At 39.4% G+C, this 25,944-nt stretch overlaps 1 protein-coding gene across 2 annotated transcripts in view; it reads right to left on the bottom strand.

Annotated features, from left to right (window-relative positions):
- Window positions 1-20,725, bottom strand: part of ADAMTSL1 (ADAMTS like 1) — a 907,410-nt gene extending 886,685 nt beyond the window's left edge. Inside the window, exon 1 of one of the 2 annotated variants that reach the window (XM_036021558.1) lies at window positions 20,392-20,725. In XM_036021558.1, coding sequence (XP_035877451.1) covers window positions 20,392-20,481 — 90 coding nt within the window. In that variant the 5' untranslated portion in view covers window positions 20,482-20,725. The remainder of the gene's footprint in view (window positions 1-20,391) is intronic. The other variant, XM_036021557.1, reaches the window with a different exon arrangement.
- Window positions 20,726-25,944: the final 5,219 nt, after the last annotated feature.

Consider the following 25,944-nt stretch of genomic DNA (forward strand, 5'->3'; position numbering starts at 1 on the left):
GAGATCAGTTGGATAGCACTTTTCCAATAATCCAGACTAGAAGTAGATCATTTGAACCAAGACGGTGACATTGAAGATTTATAGAAAGTGACTTTTTTCTATACATATAGATGGAGGAGCTCAGAGCATTGCTATTGAATTAGATATAAGGTGCAACAGAAATAGAGGATCAGGAACAACCCCAATGTTTGGCCTGAGCAAAGGGAAGAATGGAGTTACCTTCCAAGGAAGTGGGGGATAATGCAAGAGAAGCAGTCTGTTTTTAGTTTGTCTTGGGGGGAGTCAGGAACTCAGTTTTCCCTGTTATGTTTGAGATGCTTATTCAATATCCATGTAGGAATGCTAATTGGGAGGTAAATATGTGAGGTTGGAGTTTAGGAAAGTTCCAGGCTGCAGATACAAATCTGATATCAGAGTCTAATTAGTACTTAAAATCCTGATATTGAGTGAGATTACCAAGGACTGAGTGTGGAGAAAACCAGAGTCCAAGGACTGGTCCTTGGGGAGTAGGGGAGATGAAAGAGAAGCCACCTGCAGTGCAGGAGGAAAGGAGAAAGTGGCATTCTGGAGGCCAAGTAATGAAAAACGTTCCAGGAAGAGGGAATGACCATTTGTGTTAAGTGGTCAGTCATGTAAAATGAGGACTGTCCTTTGGATTTGGTTGTATAAAGGTTACTGATGGCCTTGATAAAAATGGTGCCAAAGGAGTAATGGTGTAAAAGCTTGACCACACTATATTCAACAGATAATTAGAGCAAATATATTTTACTCTTTCAAAGAGTTTCAATGTATAAGAGAGTCGAAAGCGGGAATGGTAAATGAAGGAGCAAGTAGTATCAAGAGAACATTTTATGGTAACAGAAATGAGAGTATGCTCGTGTGCTGATGGCAAAATTTCAGTATTCGAGGGAGGGAAAGGGGGAAGAGGCAAAGAGGGCACAGAAAAGGGGGGAAGAATTATTCAAAGAGCAATATCCTTGACTAGACAAACAAGGATGGGGTCTGGAACACCAGGTGAAAAGATTGGCCTTTGTTAGGGGAGTGGATGGTTTACCCTTCATAAATGGAGAGAAGTTTGAGTATATGAACTAGGGGCAGGTAAGTAGGAAAATGGGGAGATTTCTTCTGATAGCTTTTTTTCCCTCAAATAGGAAGTTGTGAGTGGGAGGTTTAATCAGAGAAAAGAAAGAAAATATTCAGTGAGAGAGTGCATGCACTAGGAAAATACAGTATGATTGCTGAGCAGTGTAATGGCCCATTTGAGGACAGTGATCATGAATTTAGAGCGATTGCATTCAGCTGCATAGGTGGGCTTAACTCTGGTTAAGGTTTAGCCAAGTGAGGGCACCAAGCAGAGGGAGAGAAAGAAATGAGGGAGTGATTATAGTGGTTGGCCAAGGCATTTAAGCTGGCCATGGAGGGAAGGAAGGTGAGTGAGGTAAGTGAAAAGGTGGTAGCAGTAAGGGTTGTAGGTCCCAGTAGAGTTGAGGAATTATGGATTGGGTATTTCAAAAGAAGTGAATTGTGAAAAAGCTCAAAGTGAATCTTGGAGAGTAAAATGCTTGTAACTAAGACGATGGGGAAACTACACGTTAGTAACAAGATTTTGATGTCCCATAACCTATATATGCATAATAAACCTGCCCTGGATGCCACGCCCAACTTTTCCCTAGTTTCCATGATGATAGCTATAATGCTGTGTCCTCAGTCCCAAACAGCACATGAAACTCACTAGTAATGACACAGACTGCCAAGGCCAAAGCCATTCTTACTGAGTGAAAGCCATTTTCACCGCAAATAATTTGATATCCTAAAGGCAAAGAATAAAGAACAAGCAGGTATTAAAACAGAAGTGACTTGAAGCAAACATCCTGCCAAAAATAAAACAGAAGCATATATCCTTGCAGTTAAGAGCTTTAGATGAACCTCCAATGACTGGCCACAGGAATATGCAGAAACCATACATAGGTATGGTAAGCTTGATAATGACTCCCAAAGCTATGCCATGCCCAATGTCTGGAGAAAGGGTCTTTGCGGATGTGATTAAGTTAAGGGTTTTGACATGAGGAGATTATCCTGGATTATCCAGGTGAGTTCTAACTGCCACCACAAGAGAGAGGCCAAGAGGTTTAACACAGAAGGTAAGCTGAAGACAGAGGCAGAGACTGGAGCCAAGGAATACCAAGGACTGCTGGCAGCCACGGGAAGCTAGAAGAGACAAGGAACAGATTCTGCCCCAGGGTCTCTGGAGGGAGCATGGTCTTGCTGACACCTTGATTTCTGATTTCTGGCCTCTAGAACTGAGAGAAAATAAATTTCTCTCTTTTTAATTACCATCTGATTTGTGGTACTTTATTATAGTAGCCAAAAGAAAGGCATACAACTTAATCTAAGGACAGTCTACTGTGCACGGTGCTACACTGAGCTTTGGGGAGAACCTAAGATGTATAGGGATTAGTCCTTCCCTTGAAGGTTTTAACTGTCTAGTTTAGTTGATCTGAAAGAAGTGATTGGTCAAATCCAGAAAATAAAGTCAACTTGTTTGAAGAAATGTGTCCTAAAATTTAGGGGAAAGATCATGTATCAGGTTACTCTGCAAAAGGGGAGTGATCAAGACTATGGATCCCAAATAAATTCCAAAGAGCTTGCATTTTACTTATATTAGTCTTAAAAAATATGATATGAAGAATAATCTGTTGTAATAACCTGATTACTTAGATCACTATATTTAAAACAACAATGTTTTCTGGGACAGCCTGCACCAAAGGGAATATATTTATTCCCACCCAACACAGAGAAAAGATTTACAAAATGAATGAAATAAATTCAATCGAAGGGCTTCATGTCATCTATTTGAGTCTCAGCTTCAGAAATCACCCCCCAAAATTGATGATTATAGGAAGACCCTTTAAAATTTAGAGAGAACTCTATTGTACCTTCAACCAAAACCAAGTTTGCCACTAGAAGATCTTCTAATTAAAACAAAAACAATAAGAACACAAAAAGCTTAAGTGGTATAAACTGTAACTGGTAAGTCACTCATTGTCAGATTCCATCATTTCCCATTTTCCCTCAAAAATAGCCTCAAAGAACCACTCACCCAACATCCAGTTTTATCTGTTCTACACCCAAGACTCACTTTGGAGCAACTGATGGCAAGGTGGCAGACTGCCCTGAAAGTGCCAACCCCACTCTCCACAGATGCTGCTTTTGACTCATTAACAGTGGCAGCTAAAAACATAATCGACTCCAGCTGCAAGGAAGGAGAAGTACTTGAGCTCATGTTTGGCTGACAGGCTCCCAGTTCCCACTCAATAAGCATTCCTCTGAACAGCCATCTTCTACTTGGGGGAAGACCCAGCACAAAATCCAGCAGGAACTGCCATGTTGCCAAATACAGGGACACCTAAAGCTCTTCATAAGAGGATTTGAATGAAGTGTAACTCCAATACTGCTCCCGTAGCAGGGGTCGCACAGAGCTGTTTCTGCCCAGCTTCTACATTGCTGTCTTGCTCTAAATAAGACCATGTTTCATAATACACAGGAGAAGATTATCCACCAATTTGTTGCAAGTCAGCACCACTCTGAAGCTTGTCAAGCTGCAGGCCCTTGCCCTGGGGAGGTCTCTGTCCAGCTCTGGCCCTGGCCTGAACTAGTATAAACCTTTCTACTATTCCTACTAAGGCACCAAAAAGAATATCAGTGTGCCCTCACCAATCTGCTTTGAGCTTATGTTCACAACTGCCACAATTTTCTGCTGTCAATCCAACACTTTTCAGCTTCATCAGAGGCACAGAAAGTAGGACAACACTGATCTGAAACTGTACCCCGTGCAATATGCAAAGCAAAAGAACTGAAAGGGGCAGCGGGTGGAAAACATTTATACTTGTTGAAAAAATCCACTTTGCCAATGAACTTATTTGAAATTGTAGAGTTTAAAATGTACAAAATTTTTCTACTTGGAGTTACCATTGGTCACCAGATGCTGATTTTTTTTCTCCCAACTCCTCTAAAGCAATCACTAGCTTATAGAGTCAGATAGATGACAGAAGGGGAAAGAAAGAGGTAAATTTTAAAAGCTCCTTTAGACAATGAAACAGAAGTAACACAGGAGCCCACCTAACCCACCAAGCTTAGAATTCATTTTCCTTCTGCTAAGGAGCAGAGTTGAGGAGGCTCACAAAGTGTGCACAAAGAAATGCCCAGGCTCATATTTCCACTTCCATCCACAGCATGGGGGAGAATGACAAACCAGAAGGATGGCCAGGTAAGCTTTGACCCAGGTAAAAGCACAGTATCATGATTTCGTAGTTCAATTACAACTGTCTTGTGGTATTATGAGCCAGACATGCAATAGGCCCTTTTTTTCTTCAAACAGACACTATTTGATTAACAGCCCCATGAGATGGAGGACTAGTTTTTATTTTTAGTTCATCAAAAGAATAGGGCTTATCAGGTGATTCGGGAACTGAAAACAGTCCATTGGTGTAAAAAAAAAAAAAAAGAAAAGAAAAGAAAAAGTCTCCCTTTTATTAATGACAGCACTGCCAGCAGCCCAGCCAGAGTCTCACCTGGGCTTACATTCAGTTGGCAAGATGCTAATCTGTACTCTCTGAACATAGCCACACAACAAGAGCCTGGGAAGATCAGTCGTTTTATGGCAATTATTTGTTTTGTTCGTTTAGATAAATATAGTGCACTTTTAATGCACATCCCATTCCCAAACCCTGTCAAATTTAGCCCACCTTCTTTGACCTTTTAATATAAAAAATGATGAGCTAGACAAAAACCTCTCCTGAAATAAAATTCACATACTCCTATTTTTAGTGGTTCCCATTCTCTGGGTCTTGAACTCCACAGGGCCTGTGTATTAACTGAAGGTGGTTTGTAAATCCACATACATCTACACATCAACTTGCACACACGTGTGTGATTTCCAAGGGTATTATGGAAGAAGCCAGCTTCCCTGAGTTCACAGGGGTCGCCTAGCCTCCCTGGCTAGGAGGTGTGGCTATGTGACTGAGTTCTCATGGTAGGATAATAGGAATCGAGACCTAACTGGAGATTTGAGTCTGGTCAGAAATGCAGAAAATGGGTGTGGGCAGCATGATGCATTCTACTCCCAAGACCACCCCCAAGTAAACCTCCCAGGCAATTCTCAAAATTCTCCTCCCCTCTGTCATCCAGATGTACCACCAGGGGGACCCTGGAAGTCATGGATCAAAGACAGGATGGTCTTCCTCAGGTTAGTCCCCACACAACCACTTGGAGTGGATCCTTTACCCGCACTGCAGCTTTGCCAATTGGACTTTTATGTGAACGAGAGATAAACTATTTTGTCAAAACACTGATATTTCAGGATTTTATTGCTTTAGCAGCTAGTGTTTCCTTACCTAATCCATGTAACATATGTGCTATTGTGCTTAGCAATGTATAAATGTATTTTACTTTGTGGAAAACAATTAACATGAGTGTATACATTCATTGAAAAAGCAATACCAAGTCCGCAGCAGTTTTTGTCACTGCATATTTTCTCAAAAACACTCCATTAATTCTTTTTTCAACAATTCCAGGCACTGAACTAGATGTGGCATGTAGAGAGGGAAATAAGTCAGTCTCTGGCTTTGAGCTTACAATCTATTGGGGATGGCAGACATATAATAAAAGTACAAATACATTTATCATTACAAATTACCAGTGCTCGAAGGAAACTGGGCTTCTTAGGAGAAATCTAATGTGCACTGGGGCAGGGTGAGCTGGAGGGACTGGTTCTTCTGGGGAAGTGATATTTAAGCTACACGATGGATGAATGAGCATAAACTGATTAATCAAAAATACAGAAAGAACCTCCAGCAAAAGGAACAACTTGTACAAAGACCCTGACGTAGAAACAAGCTTGATGCCCTTGAGGAACAGAAAGGAGGCCAGTGGACCGGACCAACAGTAGTGAGCAAGAGAAGTAGGGGCAGGGACTATGGAGGGCTAAACGGGCGATGGAGCTGTCAGGCCCTGAAGACCAGTAAGGATTTTCAACCTTAGTCTAAACACATACATTCTCAATGTGGGCGATCATGCCTCTGAGGGGCTTAAAAATTGGTTTCTATGAGAGGGGAAGACTTAAATAACAATGGTTCAAGGCCCTTCATAGGGCCACATGTAAACAGTTTACAGAATTAAAATCTCATGGAAGTGGGGGTGGCTTAGGGGAAATTGTCTTAAAATGTCTAAAAAGGGAGGCGATAATGAAAAAAAGGCTTAGAAATCCAAGTCTAAAGGCAACAGAAAGTCTCTGAAGGCGTTAAGCAGGGGAGTTTCCACATTCTGATTTCATTTCTAAAAAATTCATCAAACAGACCTATTAATATTTTTCTGTGTTAAAAGAGTGTTCACATCAGAAAAGGTTGGAAACTCCTATTCATTTTAGAAGTTATGATTGAGTGGTATTAACCCACTAAGATCATGGAATTCAAGCTCTTCATTTCAGAGGCTGAGGAGGGGGGCGGGGATGAAACTCAGAAAGGCTATGTAACTAATTTGTCCAAAACTATGCAATTAGCAAGTAGCAAGCAGAGTTTGGATCTTGGTCTACTTCCTTTCTTTTCAACACTGTTCCCAAAATTCCACCCTGCCCCTCCACGCATCTGTGCTATGCATGCAATTAATTTGCATGCCTACATTTTACACATTGATTTGTATTTGACCCCCCTTCACACAGTCTTTGAGTCAGATGTAAAAAAAAGGAAGAAAATTATTTCTTTTGCCATGCTCTTGGATCTTAAGAGGAAAATCAATGTGCTAACTACATATTGTGTCCTTTCTTGGAAAAGGTCAAGATTTGCATGTTATATACAAGACCAAACACAAGAGTCCATCCATTGGCTCTGATGATATAGTTAAATGCATAGGAGGGGGGTGGTATATTGCTCAGCTTTTGTTGTAACTATTGGCAGAAGAGTCCCAAAGTGAGCCTCTTAGTTCATCATTTAAATAACTGTTTTCTGGGCCTCTCAGATAGTAAACCAGATGTCTGAAGAAGGTATTGCTTCTCTTTTATACAGAGTAAGCCCACGTGAAACATAATGGAACACCAATGTTCATAGTAGCATTATTCACAATGGCCAAAAAGTAGAAGCAATTCAAGTATCCACAGACAGATGAATGAATAAACAACATGTGTTAATAATAGTAATTATTAGTAACGATTACTAATATAATACTTTTGTTAATAAAGAAGAGTATTAATCAGGCTTAAACAGGAAGAAAATTCTGACACATGCTGTAACATAGATGAACCTTATGCTGAGAGAAGTAAGCCAATCTCAAGAAGACAAATACTATTATGAGGTACCACTTAAATGAGGTACCTAGAAGAGTCAAATTCATAGAAAGTAGAATGGTGGTCACCAGGGGCAAGGGGAATGGGAAGTTATTATTTAATGGCTATAGAGTTTCAGCTTTGCAAGATGAAAAGAGTGCCGGAGACTGGTTGCATAACAAGACCATAGTTAACTGTCATCATACTTAACACTAACTAACAATACACTAAAAAAGGGTAAGGTGGTAAATTGTATGTGCATTTTAACAATTACAAATTTTTAAAAAATTAAAATGGAGCCCTGGCTGACATAGCTCAGTGGATTGAGCGCGGGCTGCAAACCAAAGCATTGCAGGTTTGATTCCCAGTCAGGGCACATGCCTGGGTTGCAGGCCATGGCCCCCAGCAACTGCACATTGATGTCTGTCTCTCCCTCTCTCTCTTTCTTTCTACCTTCCTTCCCTCTCTAAAAATAAATAAATAAAATCTTTTAAAAAATTAAAATGGATAAGTCAAAGAAAACATTAAATCATTTTACAGCAATGTCAATGAACCTCTATTCACATATATACACACAGTCAGAAAAGGTAAACATCCAGGCCACATTTTGGAAGGCTGGAAATTTGGAAAAGCTAAGGATGTTTAAACCAAGGCAAGAAAGAGAACTTTCTAGGTTCATGATAACAGTATACTTTCAACCCTCTTGAACTTGGCCAATAAAATGTAAGTAGATATGATACCTGCCACTTTGAGTGGAAGCATGTGACAGCTTGTGGAAGGCAGAGCGGCCTTCTGCTTTCCTTGTCCTTGCAGCTATGGGAGCACATGGGCTGAGAAGGAGCTGCTGTCAGTGTGGATTCCTGAGGACACACAATGAGCCAAGCCCTCCTGACAATCCACATTGAATATGTGGCCTGATGGGGAAATAAGCTGTTTGTAAGTGACTATGACTGGGGGCTTGTTTGTTACTATAGCATTTTCTAGCCCATCCTGACTAATAGAGTTTTAAAAGGAACATTGGAATATGAGAATTTGAATTTTAGCTTATATCAATAAACACTCTTTAATAATCAAAGACCTTTATTTTTGTGTAACTGACTTCTGAAACAAAATTCACAATTATCATTTTTCATACAATGTACATGATGTTTAACAATGACTATTAGCAGTAAAGAAAATTTTCCTTCCCATGTGTAGTACTGCATTGTAGATTGTGCATGACTCAGAAGACAGCCTGTGTTTTGTTTGGCTGGTTTGTGACAGAGATGGGGAGAACATCTAAATAATAGGCACACGAAACATTTCCTTCCTTTCCTCCAAGAATGTAGCAACAGTTGCTACATCACACTTGAGGAGAGAAGGTGTTCCGCAGCACGTACTCTCCCTTTCATCAAGTGTCAAGTTCCTGGATGCCTTGGACAGTTTTCTAAATAAGTATCTGTTAATCTTTTAGGGTCATGATGACTCGAGAAGAAAATACACAGAAGCCAGTTTCCAGCAGGTTACGTGTGTGAGGAGGGGTGGGGTGAAAGCTGAGGGTTTTCCTTCCCTTTTTCTCCCCCATCATTCCTCTGCTGCAGGCAGAGTGACTGAGAGCTAAAGCTATTCCCAAACATCTGAAAACCATTTATAAAAAACTGAGGTTACTACAAATACAGACACTTTAAGCTGGTGGTTCGTATCTTTAGTTCATGATGTAACTAGACACTAAAATAACAGTGTATGCTCTGGTGGGAAAAATCACCGAACAGAGTTATGAGACGTGTGGTCCACTCCCACCTCTCCCACTAACAAACTGGGACATGTCACTCGACTTCCTAGGACATTATTTCTCACACCCATAAATAAGATAGATCAGGACAGTGTTTCCCAAAATGTGATCTGTGGTCCAGTTGTGTCTGAATCCTCTGTGGACATGTGGATGAGGGGATGGGGTAGCTAACAAATGCAGATTCCTAGGACCCATCCTTTCCCTATTGAATCAGAATCCCTAAGAAGGGGCCATTTAAAAGCTTCTCAGCTTTTAGTTGGACAGCTCTATCTCTGGTGACCTTTGGAATTGTGTGATACAGCCAAACTGACTTATACACAATGAAGTTTGTGAACCAAAACACTAAAGAATCTCTAAGGCTTCTTCTGGCTATATAATCCTATAGTCATGAGCAGAGCTAAAAAGAAATATGTAGCTCCTGCACCACCCAGTCCACCCCTCCCCAAAATGCACAATTCCCCACTTAGAGATCATCCTACTACAAAATAAAATATTAAAGCTGATACAGAATTACTAACTATTCAAAATTATTTTCTCATTCATTTTACCACAAAAAAGCCTAAACCTCAATCACACCTTAGAGAATAAATGTTAAGACCACATATGATATTTTATGGCCAGATTTTTACATCATGTTAACTCCATGTTCTCTCATAAAACTGTTTCCAAATATTAACATCAAAATTTGTAAAACAATGTTTCTGTGCTGTATTTGTGAGCAAATAGGTTAGACTCTCTTTATTTAAGCAGAGAACAGGAAACAAACAGTTACTGGGAGATTTAAAACTAGAACACAAAAGTGGGCCTAGAGAAAGTACCTATCGTCATGTTTGGCAATTGGCAAGCAGGCAGTAAGCATCGATCCCCTTCCCTGAAGAACATGTAACTCTCTTAATTGCACAGGTCAGTAGTAAGTCCAGAACTAGAACTGAGCAAGGTCTTTAGAATTCAAGTCTTGTGTCTTTTTTGTAAAATGAAGCAACATTTACATTTATTCTGGGGTGGGGGGAGTATAACTATCTGAAAAGTATACATAATACCAGAAGGAGATTTAATGAGATTTGGAGACGAATCAAGACATGAAAATAGAAATAATGAAAGAATAAGTAGTGTAAACTCCAGTTAAACACAGCAGATTGAATGCCATGTTTTCTCTATTCTCCCCCAAATATCTGCTAAAATAACACTAAATAAATAAAGATGATGAGAACTGGAATGGAGAAAACAACAGATAGAAGATGCTAATAGATTTTTAGAATATGGAAAATTGGTGGAAGAACTGCAGTGACTTGACAGAGCAGTGCCTACATAGGGACATCATGGTGAGAAGCAAGACCATTTTGTCCTTGAAAGTCCAGAAAGGTTTCAGATTTGGAGCCCCTGATATTGCAAAAGGGGGTAGGGGTGTGTGACATTTTACCTTCAGCTAGGAATATTCATTGAAAATCTATCTAAAGAACACTTGAAAAATAAAATTGAGAAAATCTTTTAGAAAGTATAACAAAATATAACAAAAACAAGAGAAAAGATTTTAAAAGATAGATGGTTGACAACTGACTAACAACAGTTTCACAAAAAGAAAACACATAAAATGTTGGCAAGGAAACTATCAAAGACATATGAAAATAAATATGCCCTGAACATAGATCCACTGAAAGTGCATGAAGGACTTACCATACTGAATTTAAATTATCCACACGGAGGCACAGCATAACGACACTTTAGTTCAGAGATCCGCAAACTATGTCCAGGGGGGCCAAATACTCTGGCCCAATATCTGTTTTTTTGTAAATAGTTTATTGGAACACAGCCAGGTTCAACCATTTACATATTGTCTTTTGCTACTTTTGTTCTATAACAGCAGAGTTGTAACAGATACAGTACAAAGACTAAAATATTTACCCCCCCAAAAATGAAAACATACGTCCACACGAACACTTGCACATGAACGTTAAGAGCAGCCTTACTCACAACAGCCAAGAGTGAAATCAATCCACATGTCCATCCACAGACAAATGGATACACAAAATGTGGTATATCCATACAATGACATATTTTTCAGCCATAAATGGAATCAAGTACTGATATATGCTACAATTTGGATGAATGGTGGAAACACACTGAGAAACCAACCCTTAAAGTTTATGTAATTGCATAATTCCATTCATATGAAAATCCAGGGTATGAAAATCTATAAAGAAAGAAAATAGAGTAGTGATAGCTTGGGGCAGGGGTGAGTAGAGAGTAGCAGTGTAATAGCTAAAGAGTAAATGTTTCATTTGGAAGTAAGAACCATTTCTAAAATTGTGGTAGTGATTGAACATATCCATGAATATAATAAACCACTTAAATGTATACTTTAAATGGACAAATTGCATGATATATGAAATATATCTCAAGAAAGCTGTTTTTATATTTATTATTTCTTTTCTTATTAAATTTATTGGGGTGACTTTGGTTACTATAATTATACAGGTTTCAAGTGTACAATTCCATAATACATATCTGTATGTCATATTGTGTTCTCACCACCCAAAGTCAAAACTCCTTCTGTCAACATATATTTGACCCCCTTTACCCTTTACTACCTTCCCCAACCACTTTTTCCCTCTGGTGATCACCATAATGGTGTCAGAGTCTTGGTTTTTGTTTGTTTCTTTAAAAAGATAGGATAATAAAACATTGCTTGGCACACTGTAGCCATTATAGTATATTAATACTGACTACTGAGTCTTTAAATGTAATAAAGGAAATGAAAGATTGACAAAAATAGGCTGTGAAAGAAAGTTAAGAATCATACTATAATGGAAATCCAATGGAAAATGATAAATCACATTAAGGGTGTATTAGAAGAACTATGAAAGAGGGTGAAATGAGTAAAGGGGGTCAGTTGTGTGGTGACAGACAGAAACTACTCCTTGGGTGGCCAGCACATTATAGTGTATACAGATATTGAACTGTAATGCCGTATACCTTAAACTTATGTTATAAAATAATGTTACCTCAATTCAAAAAGAAAAAAAAAACCATGGAAGTATCTATCACATAAAAAAATCTCAAAGAATTAAAAATGTTACCTAATATTAACATAGACAAAGATGAAGTCAATTTTAGACCACAGATGATTACCAGGAATAGAGAAGTTTATTTAATAATGAAAAAGGGTCAATTCACCAAAAACATAATTCTACAATAAATGTTTATGCATCCAATTACAGAGTCAAAATAAATAAAGCAAAGATTGATAGTACTGCAAGGAGCAATAGAAAAATTCACAATGGTAAATGGAAATTGTAAGACCCCTCTCTCAACAATTGATACAGTAGGTATACAAAAACCAGTTAAGATACAGAATATTTTAAAAACACTCTCAACCAACTTGACCTAATTGAGTTTCATACAATAATCTACTCAATAAACTGAGCAGGAAAATTTAGAAGACACTAATTTATAGAAAGTTTAGTTCTTTTCAAATACACATAGAATATTTATCAAGATACACCACACTCTGGGCCACAAAACAATTGTCAATAAATTTAAAAGAATTCAAATTATATAAACTGAGTTATCTGACCATATTGAAACTAATTAGAAAAAACTAACACAAAGACATCTGGAAAATCTCTAAATTTTTAGAAACTAAACAACTCATTTGAAAATACCCATGGGTAAGAGAGGAAGTCAAAGGGAAATAACTTTTATTGAACTAAACACACACACACACACATTTACAGTATGCCTCTAAAACAGCACTGAGGAAAATTTTATATCATTAAACACATTTGAAAACATTAAATGTCTCATATCAATGACCTCAGCTTTAGGAACTAGAAAAATAAGACCAAATAAAACATGAAATAGTAGGAAGAAGAAAATAAAGATGAGGAAAAAATAATAAAATAGAAAACAAATCAATAGAGAAAAATCCATAAAACCAAAAACTGCCTCTTTGAAAAGATCTATAAAATTGATAAGCCCCTAAGCAGATTGATCAGGAAAAAGGAATAAATAAACAACCAGTGCCAAGAATGATATAGGTGATATAAGTACATGTTTTAATAATATTAAAAAGATAGTAAGAAATTGTTATGAGCTAGTTTATGGTAATAAATTCACAAACTTAGATGAGATAGACAATTCATGAAAGACACAAACTGCCAAAGCTAACTCAAGACAAAACAGATAACCTGAATGACCCTATATTTATTCAAGAATTTAAATTTATAATTACAAATCTTCACCTGATGCCAACTCCAGGATGGCTTTGCTGATGAATTCTACCCAATATTTCATGAAAAAATCATTCACAAACTCTCCCAGAAAATTGAAAAGGAAGGAATATTTCCTAACTTATTGTGTGAGGCCAGCATTACTCTAATATTAAAACCAAAGACATTACAAGAAAATTACACACCAATATCCTTCATAGACAGAGATATAGAAATTCTAATCAAAATTTAGTAAACTGAATACAACAATGTAAAAAAGTGTGATAATGTATTATTACCAAGTTGAGTTTATCCCAGGAATGCAAGGTGAGTTTAATACTTAAAAAATCAATTAATTCACCATATATTTTTTATTTTAATCTTTGTTCAAGTACAGTTTTCTCCCTTTTACTCCCATTCCAGCCCACCCACCAAACCCTCCCCACTTCCCTCCCATTACCACCCTCCCCCTAGTTTTTGTCCATGTGTCCTTTAAATTTATTCCTGTAAACCCTACCCATTCTCCCCTGAAATTCACCATATTAACAAACTATAATTTTAAAAAAATGGCTCTGGCTAGTGTAGCTCAGTGGATTGAGTGCAGGCCTACAAACCAAAGGGTAACCAGTTCAATTCCCAGTCAGGGCACATGCCTGGGTTGTGGGCCAGGTCCCCAGTAGAGGGTAAGAGAGAGGCAACCACACATTGATGTTTCTCTTCTTCTGTTTCTCCTTCCCTTCCCCTTTCTCTAAAAATGAATAAATAAAATCTTTTTTAAATAAATAATTAATTAATTTAAAATCACATGATAATTAGATTCAGATAAGGCATTTGACAAAATCCAACATACACTTCTGATAACAACTCTCAGGAAATAAAAAATAAAGAGATCTTCCTCAAAAGAAACCTCTACCTGACAACATACTTAATGGTGAAACAATCAAATTATGTTTTTTCCTAAGGCAAGTATATCCATTCACACCTTCTACTGGAGATGCTAGCCAGTGTTATTAAACAAGGAAATAAGAAGCATCCAGATTGGTAAAGAAGAACACTATTTGCAGATGACATGACTATATCTGTAGAAAATCTGGTGTGATATATCAAAAAGCTACCACAACTAATAAGTGAGTTTAGTAAGGTTGAAGAAAATAAGAACATTTAAAGATCAGTTGTTTTTAAATACTGACAAGAAATGATCAGGAACAAATCTTTAAAAAAAAACAGTATCTTTTTAAAAAGCATCAAAAATATGAAATAGTGTAGATCTCACAAAATACATAACACCTTCACATTGAAAACTACCAAATATTGTTTAGAGAAGTAAAAGAAGACCTAAATAAAAAGTTATATAATGTTCAGGGATCATGAAGCTCAATATTAAGAGGCTAATTCTCTCAAAATACATATACAGGTTCAAATACCCCCAATCAAATCCCTGCACACATCTTTTCTTCATCAGCAAAGTGATTCTAAACCTCATATGCGAAAGCTAAATCACTGTCCTTCAAAACAACAGACAAAATTGGAGGAATCACACTTCTTGAGTTCAAGACATACTGTAAAGCCATAGTATTAAAGACAGTGTGGTACCAACACAGCAGTAGATATATAGTCAACTGGAATAGGTTAGAGAATCCAAAAAAGACCTATACATATGTGGCAATTTATTTTCAACAAAGGCACAAAGGCAATTCCATGGAGAAAAATAGCTTTTTCAAAAAAAATGTGCTAAAACAATTGAACATCCATAGGCAAAAAAAAAAAACTTTGTTCCATATCCTGTACCACATATGAAAATTAATTGAAAATAAACCATAGACTAAATGTAAAACATAAAACTGTAAAACTCCTAAGAGAAAATCTCTGTGATCCAAGTTATACAAATAGTTCTTTAAAATAAGGGTAAATGTACAATCTACTAAAAAAAAAACCTCACAATGCAGTAAGTTCAACTTTATCAAACTTAAAAACTTCTGCCCATCCAAAGACACTGCTAAGAAAATGAAGAGCCAACCCACATAGTAGGAGAAAATATTTGCAAATGATACACCTTTTACACATTTAATAAAGGACTTATAGCCAGAATACATAAAGAATTCTCAGGGACTCAGTAAGAAAAGAAACAATCCAATAAGTAATGGATGAAATGTTTTTATAGAAATTTTTTCCAAAGATATATGGATTGTACATAAATCCATGAGAAAATGTTCAACATCGTTAATCATTAGAAGATTTCAAATTAACACCCAGAAAAAGCTACTGCTATACATATTGGCATAGCTACCCTAAAAGACTGACCTCACCAGGTGAGGATGCAGGGGACTAGAAATCTCATATGCTGCCAGTAAGAATGTAAGGTGGGCCACCTCACACCTGTTAGAATAACTATTATCAATAAGACAAGACAACAAGTGTTAGAGAGGACATGGAGAAAAGAGAACCATCACAAACTGCTGGTAGGAATATAAAATGTTACAGCCACTATGGAAAACAGTATGGAGGCTCCTCAAAAAATTAAAAATAAAGCTACCATATAACCCAGCAATCTGTCTTTTGGGTATCTACCTGAAATTTTTTTAAAGCACTTATCCATAAAGATATAGGTAGTCCTGTGTTCACTGCAGCATTATTTACAATAGCCCAGACATAGAAATACCTTAAGTGCCCTTTGATGGATGACTGTATAAAGAAGATATGGCACACATATACGATGGAATACTACTAATCTATAACAAAGATAAAATAGTGACATTTGTAACAACATGGATGGATCTTCAGAGTATTACACTAAGTGAAATAAATCAGAAGAAAAAGAACAAGAACTATATGACTTCATTCATATGTGGGAAAAAACCAGAAGCAACAAATGGACAAAGAAAACAACAATTAAGAAAATTTAGAGGTACAAACAGAACGGTGGTTACCAGAAGGGGAGTAGTTTATGGGGAGAATGAAGAGGGTATGGGGGTCAAATATGTGGTGATGGAAGAAGACACGGCTTCAGGTGGTGAGCACACAACACAGTATGCAGATGTTGTATTATAAAGTTGTATACCTGAAATTTATGTATGTAATGTTATTAAACAATGTTATCCCATTGAATTTAATAAAAAAATAAATAAAATAAAATAAAATAAAATAAAATAGTGCAACCTTCTGAAAACTGACAGTTTCTTAAAAAGTTAAACATACACCTACAAATGATTCAGCTATTCCATTCCTTGGTATGTACCTAAAACAAATAAAACCACATGTCCATATAGACTTGCGCACAAATCTTCATAGCAACTTTATTCATAATTGGCAGAAACTGGAAACACACTGTCCATCAACAGGGGAATGTTGATAGACAACAAACCCTAGTATATCCATACAATGTAATAGTCAGAAATAAAAAGGAACAAATTAATACATGCTACAGCATGGATAACCTCAAAATGTTAAATGAAAGAAAAAAGATCAAAAGGGGTGACTACCTACTGTATGACTCCATTTATATAAAATTCTAGAAGATGCATTAATCTATAGTGATAAAAAGGACATCACTGTTTGCCTGGTGATGTTGTGTGCAAGGAAGGGCAGGGAGGGATTGCAAAGGGTAATAAGAAAATTGCAGTGATGCTTTCATGTGTACACATATGTCAAAACCTATCAAACTGTACACTTTAAGTACATGCTGTTTATTATGTGTCAAGCATACCTCAAAATAACACAAAAGAAACAAACAAACAAAGAATGTTGCCTGTGGGCTGTAGATCTGAGATTGGGAGATAGAGTAGGATAAGAAGTTTGTTTCCTTATAAGCCCTTAAATTTTTTTCCTTAGATTTTTTTAACCATGCAAAATTACCACATGAAAATAAAAAATAAAACGGGAGCAAGAACATACAAAAACAAACAAGGCTTCTTTTCTTCAAAATGTTTAGCTGAAAATCAGGTGCCTGTAAAGGCACAAATTCTTTCTAGCCACCCTAAAACTATTTACTTCATAACTGAATTCCTAACAAGAATACAATTTAGAATACAGAGAGAGTGAAAATATTCATTTTTAATGTTTGAATGAGCTGTCACTGATATCTCACCAAAAGAACATGAATTGCCACTGAGTGACATTTTTAAGCACTAGCAGTGGCTTTATGCTGATCTAGCCCCAGCCCTTTCCTACAACCTTATTTATTTTTTACAGGGGATTGCTACAGATAGGTTATAGGCATCATTAAGTAGGTGATAACTCCTAGTGGTTAAAACCCTAATTATCTAGTTCCTTACCTGGGAGTTATGTGGGCAATAGGATGAATTTGGGTTCAGCTGATGAACTGAAATTGATATCAGTAAAATAATCAGTTTCATAAGAGTCTAAACAGTGAGCTACCTTCAAGTTTCACAAGGAAAGAAAAGAATCTTGCAAATTGGGGGTGGGAGGGCAGGGTGTAATTTAGCCAGAATAAAAGCAGAAGTTCTGTGAGAAGAAAGGAGAAATGGTGAGAGCTTTATTTGCATTTAAATCATTCTTTGGACTTTCCGAGAATAAAGCTCAGGTGTAATTCAGTTGAGGGAGCCAGAAGCTCTTGGACACAGACCCCCCTTTAGAATAGCTAATATATGTGATCTGATGTCTCTGGTAGCCATGACTTTGTGTGTGAATGCTTTGATTTAAAAACTGTTTAAAGAATGTATAAATTCCAAACAACTTCAAATTATTTGACATTGGCTATTGCCAAATAATGACTTCTTCTTGATATTAAGTATCTTCAAGTTTCTGGTCAGTCAAATCACTGATTAGATGTAACACCCATGGGGTTTTAAAATAAACAAGTGAGGACATTAGAAAGTGTTGCAAGATCAGTGGCTTCTGACCAACACCTGAGTAAGTTAACTGTATTGTATTCTATCAGAAGACAGAACCCTCTACCACTTTAAACTCTTTTCTATCCCTTCCCTGACAAGTTTAGTCAGGCTCCTCACATGTGCGGAGCAGCCCTGCCGAATGGAACTAGAAAGAGTCATTTGGAGTTAAACAATAAACCACTTCCAACACATACACGCACACACACAGCTCAAACCTGCTTTCATCATCTTCATCCAGAAGAAAGTTGGTTGACAAGCAGAGCAAGGAAGAACAGGTGTGTGGTGCTACAAAAATCAGTTTGTCCTGAACATCCAGAAAGCACCACATGACTTGAAATAGGTCTGAAAAGGTAAAGTTATCGAGTATAACAAAAAAAAAACCTACCAAAACCAAAAATACCCCAGAAGTCTAAGAAACTACACTATATATCTTTGCTGTATTTAAATATTACCAGATATTTTAACAAAATCTCAAGGGTAAGGGGGAATTTCTACCCCTGTGGGTATTTAAAAACAAGGCAAGGCATTCTGTCTTGATTTGGGTTAGATATCAACCTGCCTGGTGTTCTTGAAGCTGGCAGTACCTTCAGAAACATAGGCCAACACTCTCGTTTTACAGATGATGAAATGGAGTTATGGGGAGCCTTAACCAACATGACACAGCTAGTTAGGGACAGAGCCAGGTCTGGAAGCTCCATGTTAAGATGGTCTCCCAAGTTTTTCTCTAAGGCTCTCTCTACTGTTCTCCTTTGAGTTTCTTTTCAGGATCATGATTCCATAAGAACAGATTTTTGCACAGTGGCTTTCAACCCAGCTGTACCATAGAATCACCTGGATTTTTATAAATTCTGGTGTGAGAGCCTCACCCCATGCCCCCAAGGATTCTGATGCAAAGGAGCTGGGGTGTGACCCTGGCACAGGAAGTTCCAGATCAAGGCAAGCTTTTACAATGCTTTTCTACACTCCAACCTGAGCAGGTGTTCCCTATTGAACATTTCTTGCTGGTCACCTTGCCCTGGTCCTTCTTAACCACCATTCTTGATCCTCGCTCAGTGTCAAAAAGTGCACCATTGCAATCAAAATGACCATTAAAATAAAGATCCAAAACAAGTTTTGAACGTTAAGTAACAGAGAAGGAAGTCCCTTGATCTGGACAAGCCTCCATAAGCAAAACAGAGGAAAGGGAGGCTATCTGGCGATAATTCCCGCCAAGAGGATTTGGGCACTTTCCCAGAATTACCCAAATAATATTGCGAACAGCAAATCTATGTAGGTTAAATGATGTACAAACTGCCTAAATCACTAGGTTTAATCAAAAGTTACCTGACTCTGGAAAGTCTGAATGCCAAAGACACTAAATGCATCATGGGTTTGATTAACACCTGCTCCTTCCCTAAGCAGCTCCCTCCCAAGTCCTTCAGGAATAACTGTGGCCAAACTGTGAATTAGAGACTCTCCCATGGCCCTTCTTTGCCACTTTGGGGTGTAAGCCACCCACTAAGGAGAACTCCCCAGTACCACACCTCTTTTGGCATCAGAGACACCCCTAGGAGAATTCAAAGGGGGCATGCTGAGGAGGAGACTTCATGCACCGGCCAGAATCACCCCTTGCTCTGCTGCAGAGGCACCAGAGAGCCCACCTGGTCCAGCGTCTGCACGTCTTACGATGCTCCACCACGACATGCCGCAAGGGCTCTGGGGTGAGGATGTCAGAGTTCACCAGCCAAGGAAAGGACAAAAGTAGGGGGGAATTATGGGGAGCCTTAACCAAAATGACACAGCTAGTTAGGGACAGAGCCAGGTCTGGAAGCTCCATGTTAAGATGTTAAGCACCAGATCTTCCCCAGTACCGCCCGAGCCACCACCAGGGAGGAGAGAAGGGGCTGCACGAAGGGGTGCAGGGTCTCCGGCTCCCGGGGAGATGACCGCACCCGGATTGAGGCACCGCCTACATGCCTTGACTCTGCCCAGCTGGAGGCAGGACCCCGGCGAGGCCAGGAAGGTGGGACAGGACCCTGGGAGGCTGTGATGAGATTCAGTGCAGATTTGACCCGGCCAGCCCAGAGCTCACCGCGAGGGGCCGCCTTTGCCCAACCCCGTGCCACCTGTCCCAGCTGTAGTGGCAGCGCAGTCTCAGGACAATCCCTTGCTGAGAGAGCACACCCCAACTCTAGCGCTCTCCATCGTAGCACAGACTAGAAAAGTGCCAGGAGAGGGAAGGGATGCAAGCCACACCAAATGCCCTACCTGTCCAGCGACAAAGAGCAGGTACCAGGTGCTGACGAAAATGTGGACCAAGAGTGCCCAGTGCCGGGGCGCAGCCAGCCGCCTTGCCATGGTCCCCCACCGAGGAAGAGGCGGCAGTCCCAGGCAGGACTTTTCTTGAAGGCTGTAGCCGCTTCCTGCGAGGCTGAGGAGGCTCGGTGTCTGCAGCCGGGGAAGGGACTCCTGACCTGAGCCTGAGCCTGCGGGGCAGGGTTGCGTCTGGCCGCTGTGTTCTCTGAACTGTCCTGCAGCGGTGGAGTCCGGCTGCTTTAAATGGGAGCGCGTGCGCTGGGGGTGGGGGCCTTATTTGTGAATGTGCTGCTTGTCTTGGCTCGGGATGGTTCGCGCTCCAACCCCCACCCCCCCAGCACCCCCTCCGGCTCCTGCTCCTCCCCTCCTGGGTCAGCCCAGCGAAGGCGGAGAGCGCAGACACCCAGCCGCCCGCCCCGTGCAGGGACCGCATAGAGCGCTTTGGGGACCGGGGCTACCTGCTGGCTTCACTTTATTTATTCTTTTTAAAAGGGAGGGCCCGGTGCTACACATCTCATGCGGGTTTGGAATGCCATCCTGCATGCCCTGCGTAAATGCCAGATGAGAAGGAAAAGCTGTTCCAGGACCCTGGAGCTTTCTCTGGAACGAGTCCCTAGGGCCATTCCCTGCACATTTTGCCTGGAACTTGGAACCCTGAAAGCCACGCAAAGACCTACAGCAACTATGAATAGTTTATGAATATTTGGAGGGGGCGATGACTAGGAAACTTGCGACCCCATACATTGGGGCAGAACTGAACTTGACACTCTGCTAGTCTGTCCCTGGGGACCAGTCCCCTGGGCGCACACAGATTCTCCCATGGAGTTGATTTGTTTCCAACCCGAATCTAGGGAAAGAGGACTTCGCTCTTGATCAGCGGGGACCCATGACAGCTAAGTAGGGTGCAAAGAACCAGAAGTCAGCACCAAGCATAGGAAGCCCAAGAAATGGGCTCAGTGAGACTGACTTCTCTTAATGTCTTGTGCCAATGAGTTTCTGGGGGCAAGCCAGGGTGCCGCTTCTCTGGGTGTGGGCCACCCTCTTATAAATTACACTGGAACTTTCAGGCTTTCTCCTTAACAGCAAACAAGCCTCCGTGTCCTTTTCTTTGCCATTGGGACCCAGGCTTATTTCTTCCTGAAAACCTGGCGCTCCAGAGCCAGTTTCCCAAAGCATCTTTATAAGAAAGCAAATACCCCACCCTTCTTCCAGCGGTCTTCCAGGCCACTCCACCCCTCTGGAACCTTGGCAGGGAAGCAAGCAGAGGCGGGGAGCTGGCCCCACTTCAGTAAACTCCTTACGATAAGAGGATTCAGCGCAGTGCTGGTGAAATAACTTTTGTGAAGTTCCCACGTGCAAGCATTGGAGTGAGCCCAGCCTAAAATGAAGACGCCGCCATACTCCCTAGCAACCATTCATTCAGTCCACATATTCCTAAAGCCAAATGCTGTACTTAAACATTGCAGCCCATCAGTGACCTAGACAGAGGTGGATCTTGCCCATTTCAATTGCGTAAACAGACCAGACACAGACTGTCTGCTGACAGTGAGAGGCACAGTCAGGGCAGAAATGTTTTTAGAAAATGAATGTATATATGCCAGCAGCAGTGTTTGTGTCCAGAATAGGGGGTTTTGTTTTTCTATATGGTAAAGGAGCTGCTTCTCAGAAGTCATCCATTTACTCATTAAGTGCATAATTATTGAATTCCTAAGGTGTGAACAAAAATGAAAAACAGTAGATAAAAAGTAAATCTCCCTTTGATCTTAAACTCCCAGTAAGTCAAAGTTGAAAGGTCAAAATTTTTAGAGACATTTTTAAGGGGTCTCAGGCTAGTTTTCCAACTTGAATTGGCAAAGAAGAAAGGGTAAGATATTAAAAACCAAACAGAAAAATACGAACAAAGACTGCAGGAGCTGGAAATAGTAAAATGTTCCTATGGAGGACTGCAAGCAGCTTGTCCCACTAGGACATTTGAGCCACAACGTTGATCAGCAAAAGGCAAGGCTGAGCTTGGTGGGGTGGGGAGGAAAAGCACCAGGCTGGAAGGAAGAAAGGAACCCACAGAGGTGTGCCAGGTGGCTGAGCTAGGTAACATCAACTGAATTAAATCTTCAAACAACCCTCAAACTAGGTACAGATCACCCTAACTTAATTAACATTCAAGAATCCTGAGGCACACCACAAAAATTGGAACAAGGCCCTGGTGGAGAACACAGTAACAGAATTTCAGGGCTGGAAGGGAACTCTGGCCCAACCATAAACTCCAAACTTTTATGAGGATTTCAGTCTAGTTCAGTAGCCACACTTTTATTTATAAGTGGGTGGAGAAACTAAGGCCCCCCGAAATTGCTGACTTGTCCAATGTCTCACACTTGAACACGCAGAGCACTTTATTTCTACCTCATTGTAAGGAAAAAGGGAGCTTCTATCCTTTGAACAATAAGGTAACAGAAGGAAACAAGAACTTAAAGCTTAGTTAATGGGGCAGTTAAGTATAGGGTGTAAATGGGGTAGAAAGACCTAAAGGAAGAGACCAGTTAAGAAGATGCTGCTGCAAACCAGCCATGAGGATGAAGACTTCCATTACTAGAGATGTGCTCTAGCTACCGAAGAACAAAGTAGGTGCTGGGAAAAACAGAGCAAGGAAAGAAAGCATTATTTATTCTATATCATATGGGAAGACAGCACCACCTTACATTATCTTCATACCAGAGGTCCACCTTCAGATCCTCTTGTCTGACACCAGATTCCAATGTTAGCAAATAGTCTAGTTTTGTTGGGTATCTGTTGTTTGCTTATAAATCTATAGATTCTTAAACTACTTTCCAAATAATATACATTGCTGAGAGTTTAAGAAACAAATGAGGTGGAAGAAAGTATTGTCATTATCCACTGAAGATCAAGTTTCCTTGATGCTGCAAAAAATATAGGGAGGATGCTTTAAAACAGATGGCTTTAGTTAACAGCTTAATGACCTCACTGTGACACAAGGACCAAGAAATGTCACATTCCTCAGGTACTAGAATCCACATGGAGAATCAGAATACCCCAGTAACCACTGATGGCTCTTCATTGCACCCCTGTCCCAGTCTTGCCAGAGCCTCTGCTCTGAACCACAAGCCCTTTCATCTGAGACTGGCATCAGATGTGTCTTGGCATCACGAGTCAGACCTATGAAATTGTCCCACTGAAACATTAGAACGCACCATTCTGAGGCTAACTCTGAGTCTAACTGTTGTTCACAGTGGCACTTCTATTCCATTGACTGCTCACTCTGTCCCAATCCTTTCTTCAGCCCCTTCTTTTCTCCCTGTCCATTTTTATCCAGAATACTTTTTTTTCAGAGCCCATTATTTCAATAACACTCTTTCTAATACCCTACATTCCCTTGTGCCTTGATCTTTTCTTGACCCTTCAGTTCAAAACAAACTGCGATCTGCTCTCTCAGTGCCCACCATACAGGAGCCAAATGCTGCCGGGGAAGCCGCACGTCAGGCTAGATAAGTGTCACCATGCATAATTTTCACCAACCTCAAATGGGTTCTCAACACTCCCTATCAATCTTCCTGGTCCATTCCCTCATGTTGCTATCAACTCTCTACAATGATTATTTCAAACCTTCTTCACTTTCTTCAAACCTCCAGCTCCTCCACCACCCTTTTAACAAATATGCAGAACTCCTGCTTTTCAGAGAAAACCTAAATAGTTAAATGGGAACACCTACTGCTTTACTTTTTCCACCAAGTTTACTTATATCCACAACCATCTTCCCCTTTTGTTTTCTAAGGCTAGCCCTCCACCTGCTCTGAATCTAATTTCCTCTTGCCTTCAACTAGTTGAACTTACAATTTTCCCTTCTCTTTGCTGCAGAATCCACAACTCCCTATAAACTCTATCCTATCTTTCGATATTCAAACATGCTCTGGCCTCTCCCATGTATAAATAAACAAAGAAATTAACCTCTCTCCTTCAACCACCTACATCTTTCCTTCACAACCGTAATTCTTGAAGGTTTTCTTTATACTCCCTGTCGCCTTCTTCCCTTCCTAACTAACCCTCAATACATTCCACTCAGAATCCAGCCACCATCACTCTCCAGTGACGGAACTTGCTCCAGTCACCAGTTACCTCCTTTCTGTTCTGTCCATGAATGTTGGAAGGTTCACTTTGTCCTTGTCCTGCCCAGCAAAGCCACGTGGTGGGGGCAGTCATTCCTTCCTCCTTGGCTGTTCCTCAGACACTGGCATGCTACTCCTAGGAACACTACTTTTGTACACGCTGTCCCTTTCCCTCCCAATCTCCTTGTCTAGTTAACTCCTGAGGTGCTTCCATATTGGGATTGTATTCCTTATTTATATGCATTTATTATGTATCTGTATTATATTCCATCAGAGAATTGATTCTAATTTGTAATTGTATTTTTATTAATGTGATTGATTTGCCAAAATGTCTTTCCCTCTTCCACTAGGTTGAAAATTCTATAGGAACAGTTCATCATTATGGTTCTAACACCTGCCTATCCTGAATGTCTAGTGCATCATGTTTGACCAAATAAAAATTGTTGAATTAATAAATAGATGAATTTATACCATACTTTATATCTTTCAGTGAGCTGACCCAGACACTTAACTACCAGGTAAGACACAAACTGCAAGCTCTTTGAGGAAAGATGTTTTAGTTTATCGACCTTCATCCAAATTCTACAAAGTCCTAGTAACACAGAAGATATTAAAAGAAAAAAATAAATGATCAGCTAACTGATTGTATGAATGGACAGAATCCACTAACAGAATGGGAAACTCTCTACTCATGTAAATTCCTAGTCAAACTCCAAATAAAAAATTAATAAGCTATATAATTCTTGAACAGATAATAAAACATTACAACTCTTTCCTCTTCTAAAAGTATAATAAGTTTAGTATATAGAACCAATTACATTCCACATTAACACCTTGAAGTTTCCCCAATAAGGAGAAATCAAAAAGTAAATAATATACTATACAGAACAATCACCACAATACAAATTATACTTTTCACTAAATACATATAAACAAGAGGATGGGGAGAGATGCACACGCTGTTACCCAGAGTTAAGATTTATCTAAATTATTTCTAGTTAGCATATTATATACACTATAAAATGTTCAGTAAGAAAGGAACTTTCTGATAACTGGCTCAAATCTTGTTTCATTCTCCTCTCAGTCTTGAACTAGATGGGAATGCCCTTCTTGTCAGCCTTTATTTGCCTCGGTAGACAAGCAAAACACAGAGCAAAGCTGTTCAATCGAGCAAAAGTTTCCTTTTTGACAAGCTGAATGTCACAAACTTTGTTCAAAGAAAATATACACACCTGAATTATACAGTTAAAAGTCTGCTCGCTTGAGTGAAGTTGTTTCAAAAATATCCCAGTCCATGGAGACATGTGGCTTCAACTATTACAAACTGTTAAATTATGTGCATAATAAAAAATGATAGGAAACATAAAGTAGTATGTTTATATCTCAC

Source organism: Phyllostomus discolor, chromosome 3, assembly GCF_004126475.2.
Source record: "Phyllostomus discolor isolate MPI-MPIP mPhyDis1 chromosome 3, mPhyDis1.pri.v3, whole genome shotgun sequence".
NCBI classification, from domain to species: domain Eukaryota; kingdom Metazoa; phylum Chordata; class Mammalia; order Chiroptera; family Phyllostomidae; genus Phyllostomus; species Phyllostomus discolor.